This window comes from Corvus brachyrhynchos, unplaced genomic scaffold (assembly GCF_000691975.1).
Source record: "Corvus brachyrhynchos isolate BGI_N302 unplaced genomic scaffold, ASM69197v1 scaffold83, whole genome shotgun sequence".
Taxonomy (NCBI): Eukaryota; Metazoa; Chordata; class Aves; order Passeriformes; family Corvidae; genus Corvus; species Corvus brachyrhynchos.
Window position 1 is genome coordinate 7,963,979 of NW_008238464.1, and position 8,160 is coordinate 7,972,138.

The 8,160-nt window shown below is 41.2% G+C and overlaps 1 protein-coding gene across 2 annotated transcripts in view; it reads right to left on the reverse strand.

The window, feature by feature from the left end:
* Window positions 1-4,612: 4,612 nt before the first annotated feature.
* ING1 (inhibitor of growth family member 1) overlaps window positions 4,613-8,160 on the reverse strand; it is a 6,640-nt gene continuing 3,092 nt past the window's right edge. Inside the window, exons 1-2 of one of the 2 annotated variants that reach the window (XM_017737153.1) lie at window positions 6,701-8,154; window positions 4,613-6,253 (exon numbers count right to left, since the gene is read on the reverse strand). In XM_017737153.1, coding sequence (XP_017592642.1) covers window positions 5,550-6,253; window positions 6,701-6,758 — 762 coding nt within the window. In that variant the 5' untranslated portion in view covers window positions 6,759-8,154 and the 3' untranslated portion in view covers window positions 4,613-5,549. Of the gene's footprint in view, window positions 6,254-6,700; window positions 8,155-8,160 lie in introns of those variants that run through there. The other variant, XM_008635871.2, reaches the window with a different exon arrangement.

Here is an 8,160-nt window from a genome sequence, read left to right on the forward strand (position 1 = left end):
AGGGAACATTTTGATATCACCTCACTCAAAATTTGTTTTCTCATACACCAGCAAGACATCAGATTCCACAAACCCCATGATATGCTTACAGTACTAATTAAACAGATCATGTAAGGATGAACAAGGACCACGGGAGCCTGCATAATGAAAGCACCCGCATCAGTTCCGGGTAGGAAGAGAGAGATGTATTCCCTCATTGTCTCCACAGGATAGCTCCCCCAGCACAGCAAGGCCATCAATGCCAGGGAAAAGCACAGAGCCGTTGTTTGTATTAACATGTTCCCAAACTCAGCAAAATAAAGAGATAAGCAGTGCAGCTGACAAACTGTGCTCCACACAGGAGCTTGCTACTGGATAACTAATATTACCATAGCATGTGATGTATATCAATAGGTGCTGTTTTCTCACCCCACATCAGGCAGTAAAAAGGACTGTGGTGGGTTGACCCAGGCTGGATGCCAGGTGCCCACCAAGCCACTCTATCACTTCCCCTTCTCAGCTGGTCAGGGGAGAGAAAAATAAGGGGGAAAAACAGCTCGTAGGTTGCGATAAGGCAGGTCAGCAAAGCAAAAGCGAAAGGTTGTGCATGCACAAGCAGAGGAAAAAAGCCCAAAGATTTTATTCTCTACTTCCCATCAGCAAGCGATGTTCGGCCACTTCCCAGGAAGCAGGGCTTCAGGACACGTAGCAGCTGCTCTGGAAGGCAAATGTTGCAAATAACGAATGTCCCCCACTTCCTCCTCCTTTTCCTAGCTTTTATATCCAAGCAGACGTCATATGGTATGGAATATCCCTTTGGTCAGTTTGGGTCAGCTGGCCTAATTGTGTCCCCTCCCAAGATCTTGCCCACTCCCACCCTACTGATGTGGGGGCAGAATGTTGGAGAGACAGCACTGAGGCTGTGCCAGCTCTGCTCAGCAGCAGCCAGAACACTGGAGTGTTATCAGCTCCTTTCTAGCTCCCAATGAAAAGCACAGCACTGTGAGGGCTGAGCTCCATCTCAGCCAGACCCAATGCAGGATCTTAAGCCACAAAATTAACCCACAATTCTCAAGTAAGAGAAATTTAAATACTGTTACCTGTTTTTAAAAGTTTGTTATCACCCACCTTTCTTCTCCTTCCACCATTGGCAAGCTGTTTATAAAGTGAACTGAAGGAATAATTTAACTTGCAAATCCTGCCTGCAACTGGGGAGCACCACCAGCCCCCACACAACTGTCCTGGCCACTAATGCAGCTTTTTCTGCTCTGAGACAGGACAGAGATTCCTTCAATTTTTTTGACTACCAACAAAAATAAATGCCTACTGGGAAAAGTAATCTTGGAAATGTAATCCTAAACTCAGGAGAAAACCTTACTACTGTTTACAGCACTTCCTATGCATACTACATTTGCTTTGCTGCTCTTCCTTACTGTATCATTCCTCCTGTTTTTTATATTTGGGATTTCAGTAACAGCTGGGAAGGTAGGAAACTGCATGGACCATTATTAGCTTGATTATTTTTTGACATTACAGTACTCACATTACTCTTTTGATACTCACACTACTTTTGCTTGCACTACTTTTCATATGCAGAAATTATTAGCTCTTTTGAGCTATTCCTGCACAAGGGTGGGGGGCTTTTAGGTACATATAACAAATAGCCCATGAGAATGATGATAAATCTAACTAAAGCAACAGACTTCACTACAAAGATATTGATTTGAAGCATTTCTCTTACAGAATTTTAAAATTATATTCTGTGAAACAGTTTACAGTATTTTTATCTCTTTCATTATTATTACAATTTAAAAGATTAACTAAAAATACCCTATGAAAAATTAAAACAGTGGAACAGTTCAATTTGATTGTATTTTTTCTGCACACTCCAAGAAATTAGGATACAGTTTATCAGCAACTGTGCTTAATTAGTAAGAAACCTATTTAAACCTAATGATATGCACGGCAAAGGTTGCTGCTGTTCAGTGGAGACAGAAGTTCTGCTTAATTGGGATGGTTTCAGATGGTACAATTGTTGAAACTGATGCTCTGCTCTGCTGGTTCAGGCTTGCAGTGGTTCTCTCGCTCTCTCTCCAACTTGTTGGGAACATTTTGCAATTGGAACTGACATAGCACCCAAAGGGCTCCCTGACTGATGCCTTTTACTTCCCAGCTCATGCCTCTGGCACCAGCTCTGCACTGCCAGCTGCCCCACTGCACAACAAATCTGCTGCCAAGGACAGGGACGACTCAGGGGCAAGGTCTGCTGTCAGCTCCCTTGAGTGTTGAACTGGCACTTTTCAGTAGCTGGAAGGACTTTACCATCAGCTCAAGGGTTCAGCAACACAACACAGACATACCTGCTACACCTACCACACAGAGGAGCAGCAGTTACAGCTGCCTGAACGATGATTTCAGTGAGAAGTTTAACAGGTTTGTGACTCCTGCTGCTGTGACTTCCTCCTCAGCAAACGCCTGATGATTTTTATACTTTGCATTACTGCTACAACACCTGAGAGCTGCTCACTAACCTGTGGGAAATGGAGATGAAGCTTAGCTCAGCTCCTAGAAGAGCCTCACTCAAACCTTTTGTTGGCAGCTCCAGTGGGAAAGGGTCACCAAGAGAGTCACATATTTTCTCAAACCTGCAGATGATCTCCCCAAATCACTCTGCTGGCCAATATAAGGAAGCTTGCAAAGCAGCTGATCTGTCACTCAGAAATAACAAAAATTGGCTCAAAAGATGGAAGTTTCTTGTGGCCATTAAATTCACTCTGAATAACTAAGGCAGCATTTTAGACAAAGTACCAAAGCCAGAACAAAGTTTGCACAGTCCGCAGCACTTGGCAGTGTGTCAGTATAACACGAGATGGCTCCACTTCCATCGACAAAGAGCTTAGTGCCACTGCAGAGTCCCTTGCATCCTACTAATCGTGCCCATCGACTGAAACCAGACCTGTCAAACTGTCCCGTGCCAGTCCACTCAGCCCTCAGGGCCAAGGAGCAGAACACTGTTGCAGCCTGTAACAGGGTGAGTTGGGGAGGTAACACAAGCCTGGGAAAAAAATGTGGAAATGGATGTAACTCCAAGCTGCTTTACAGATCAGCAGCTGTCTTCAGCAACAGACTGAAATACGGGAGACCACATACGGGAGCCAGCCTGCGGTAGCTGGAAATATTTAATGGCAGTATAGGTATGATCCATCTTTAGCTGAACATTCTTACCATCCTCTTTTGCACTTTTGTTGTTTCCTTCTGGCTTTTCATATTCAAAATATCCTGCAGAATCAATGCAGACATTTTGTGGAAAAGGCTTGGTTTGAAACCATGTCTGCACTAGTTCCTATACAAAGTTTCACTGGGGTTTTGCTAGTACAGTCCTGCTGCTTTGTATTGATGTTCTCAGCACAGGCTGGTGGGAGGATGACAGAACAGCTGAAGCAGAAAAGACCAGAAACATCAGCATTAGCCACAACAACAGCAGGTGGAGGGAGGGAGGAGTGGGAAAGACCAGTAAGTGTGTAGGGAGAATGGAAAACCAGAAGGCTTTAGAGAAAAGAAGGAAGGGTAAGAGAGTAGAAAACCGGGCACAGTGTAACATGACAGTCTGTAGGGACTGGAAACACAAATGCAGATGTGCACACTTAGTCCACCTATTTAGAAGTAAAACAGGACTTCTACTTGCCACTGTGAGCATGTCTGTCTGGCAGGGAATATCCATGCAAGATGATGCAGCGCATTTTAGCGCCTGTCAGTACCTCTTTAGAAAACACTGAGCCCCTTCAGCTGTCTCATATTTGGCTAGATCCAAACCCCTACTTCCAACGGAAGGATCTTCTGGAATATATGGGGGGTAAAGCATCATTTCAGTGGTATGATTTCACTGTTCAGGAAACAAAACAACACCAATATACAGAGAGAAGGCTGTGTTCTAAAAAGTACCAACCCCAGGCTCCCATGTTTTTATGCAAGATTGTTGCCTGACCCACTGGATTTAACAACCTGCACTTCCATGGCCTTCCTACTGCTGGTCCTGTTCCCTTCTCACCTGGATAAAGGCCAGCAGGGTGACGGGGAGGTGAAATCTGCTCAGCCAGAATGGCGGCTGGTGAAAGAAACAGCCTGACCAAGCTTCACTATCCATCCAAGGGACAGAGGACTGGATATCTGGCATAGCACCTGGGTCACAGCAAGTGTTTTTGTATGGGGTGACCACGAAGAATAAAAAGGCCTGGCCTGGAACAGCTGCAGTAATACTTTGAAAATGCAGAAACCCAAAAGATCCTGATAACAAACATGGAGTCATTTATATCCATAGTGAAAAAGCATGAAAAGAATTGAACAAGACCAGCTCTGTACTACTGATTTTCAGATAAATGTATGGGTCTGGAAGCAACTGCAAGCACAAAATGAGAGAATTTGAATGAAAAGTTAAATGCTATTTTGGCTTTCCTCTGACCTTGCTGGCCATACGCTCTATGAAGATTCATTATCAGAACTGTAATTTGGTTACCACTGCAACAGTTTCAGGCATCCCAGCAGCAGCTTGCTGGAGCTGCTGAGGTTAAAGACAAATTTCTTCTAATTTTTTTGAGCTATATGAATGACCATTAAACAAGATTGCTAAAGAAGCAAACTGTCAAAGTCATTTCATTTATTTCTTAATATCACATCTGTACAATTTTCATACATACAGCAGGAAATGCACATTGATTACACAATGGCATTTGGCTGCATTTCCAAGTATAATACAGTAAGTGCAACTCCACTTAAAATGTACATTTATACAACTTAAACAAATTAAAGATTGCTACACCACTATCTGTGACAGTATAAAGCTTCATTTATGTTATGTCTCATTGCTAAACCACTTCCCGGTTAAATATAAAACATATTCAATCATTTTAAAATGGCCTTTGTGGTACCTGGCCAGCATATAAAATATTTGTTGTTTAAAATTTAACCATTAACTTTTTGTTTTAAAAAATAATCCTCTAAGCCTATTTAAACATTTGCTATTGAACTGTTACACTGACACTTTGTAGCAGGAACCAAATTTTACTCTCCTTTTGTTTGCTCTTGCATATCACCAAAAGAAGTTACATTTGCAATGTATTGCAGCTTTATTCAGATACAGCCAGGTGGTTAAACTATTTAACCATTTTGCTCAAAAGGTAAATAACATTTTTTATTAAAGAAAATAAAATTACATTTCAGAGATATTTGTCAAAATTTTAATGGGTAGAGTGCTACTAGCACTAAAAAAAAAAAAAAGAAAAAAAGGAAAAAAAAAAGAAAATAAAGAAGATTATTAATTTATCTTTTAAGTAACACCCGAATATTCTTATAATTTTACTTTTGGAATACATTGGTCCACAGACCACATTCTTGTTACAGCTTACCAAATGAAAACCAAAATTGCTTATTGCCATCCCTGTAACAGGAATGGTTCAGTTTTAAACCTCCTTTAAAAATATACATTTTACAACCCTTTCACCTCAACAAAGGCGACACTGACAATAAATACACTGGTTTGGTGGGTTTTTCCTTCATTATGAAAAGTCTACAAACTACCTATTGTATGCCCTTTCTTTTTTAGATTTCTCCAATGCCTTGTCCATAGTTTTCTCGTTTTCTCCTCTACATTTGGGGCAGTACCATTTGCCCTTTGGTTTATGGTTGAGTCCCACACAAGAAAAGTGAAACCATTCAATGGGGCACTCATCATTATCACATCCTATCATTTCTCCGTAGGAGACTTGGTTGCACAAGCAGTATGTTGGCTCGTTAGGGTCAATAGGAAGGTCAGGGGGAGAAGCTTCCCGCTCTGCTTTAGCCTTGGATCGTTTCTTCTTCTTGGATGTTTTTGCTTTCTTCTCCTTTGGTGTTCCTGATGTGATGTCATCATGGTCATGATTATTTGAGGCATTTTCTCGATTCTCATTATTCCTTTGCCTCCTCGACCTCTTGTTGTTGGGCTTTTCAGCCTGTGCGATTGTCTCATTCTTCGACTTATCCTGGCTGGCTTTCCCGCTGTTTCCAGTGGTGTCATTAGTCTCTTGACAAGTCTCAAACAGTTCCACGTGGCTGTCCACTTGCCTTGTTCTGTTCTCAACGAGCTCCACCATCTGACTGACGATTTGGATCTTCTCGTCCCCCAGTTCCTGACTTCGAATCAAGGCTCTCTGTATGCAGTGCAACATTCTTCTCTTCTGCACAGCATCTGTCTCTCGTTTAAATTTTTCATAGTAATCATCCAGGTCCTTCAGAATCTCTGCAAAGAAGAAATAAAAACTATAAATATTTTTGACAGGGAGAATGGCAAAACAAAACCTCCCATTTTTCCTTCCACACAGCAAAAACTTCTTGTAACACGCAACGCTGATCAAAGACAGATTCCCTGAAGCTTGTATCTGACAAGCAGCTCATGACTCCACTGGATTACTTCTGTTCTAGTTGGTCCCACAGGAATGGAATGCAAATGCTGATTTAGAAGAAAAAAATTACTAAATATATTTTTACATATGTTGATAATCCTTCCCTTTAAGCTTTTCAGTAATTAAAAAGAACTAACTAAACAAATACACATACTATCAAAAGTTCCAAAATTAACTGCAAAATTAGAAGGGAAATTAATTATCATTTTCTGTGTAACAACATTAACATTTTTAGTGAATGACAGACTGGGAGAAAGACAATGGGACAGAAAGAAAGCACAAACCAGTGTAGAAGCACGTTGCTGGGTTACTTGACAAGAGATGCAGAAGCACCAAACACATGGTCTGGACCCAAAGCTATTTCATCCAATACCGAGCTTTTCTGCTGAAAATATGAGGCCATGTAAATCTCTGGATTGCAGAACTAGGATTACAATATCCAGGATGTTTAGATTATTTCCTACCTATACTTTCCGTAAAATACATGTTGCTACTTTTTAAAACACAGAAGTATTACCTTCATTAAATATTTACTGCAGAACAGGAGATAAAGTTGAAAGACAACATTAAAGATAATAGGCACCAATGGGAGCAGCTAGAGCTTCTACTTTAAAATGCTGGCACTGAAAATATGTTAGATCCTGAACTGCACCTCAAGGATTGTTCTAACAGTTTATAAGAAACAACAATGCACAAAGTCTAGAGTTTCAAGAATGGCTCTGGAAACCTATTTTATGATAGATGTTTTTGAGTTTCATCATGATACACAAATCAACTAAAGCATACAAGACACTCAGCATTCCATATTAACTCCTCAAAAACACATGGAATGTTTTTCCTGCATCTCCTTTCTTCTCTGAATTTTCCCTTTCTCATAGGTTAGAACATTCTGTCTTAGAGAAGCAAAATATGCTGAGATATAAAATCTGACCTCAATTCATCTAACAGAAACCAGGATCTCTCATATGTGCAACTGGCATTACCAAAACTTTTTAAAAGTTACATTTATTCATTTACTTATTTATTTATTAATAGGAGAATGTGACACATATGCAAACCAAGAGTTACCCTGTGGTTTAGGTTTTGTCTTGCCTGGGCAGAGTTTTTAAACACATATCATTTCCAGTGAAGACATGGAAATATTACGCAAGCTTTACTTTAGATTTTAGAGCTGCAGCTTGTCCTTCACATGCTGGTTAAGCACGACCTCTCAGCTGGTACTGCAATATAACCTATGTGACCAAATCAGTATTCTGATATGTTATTAACCATCTTAAGCAACTGTTGTGGTTTCTTTCTACCTACAAAAAAATGCCAAAACGAAACAACAACAAAAAAATGTCAAAAAGAAAGCCAAACCCAAAATGCCACCAAAAGACCCTTCAAACATACAGCAGATTCCACATTCAGAAAGGCTGAAAAAGCTGTGTTAATTATTTTCAGCCGCTGAAAAGCAAAAGTTTTATGCTTTAAGCTTTGGCACTTGAGTGATGCCATCAGTTTAACCCATCTGAATCCGGTGGGTGGGCATCTTCCATGAAGAACAGCCTGTCTCAATAGCACGAAACAATTACTGACTGAAGTTCGGCGTTAGGAAAACTTCGGTTCTAGCACTGCACGCTGCCATTCCCGCCCGGCAGCAGCTCCCGGCCCGGCGCTGCTCTGCGGGAGAAGCCCTGGCTGCAGGCTGGGATCCTGCAGAGCGCGGCCCGGGGCGGGCGCGTTTGGTATGTGAGACACGGAG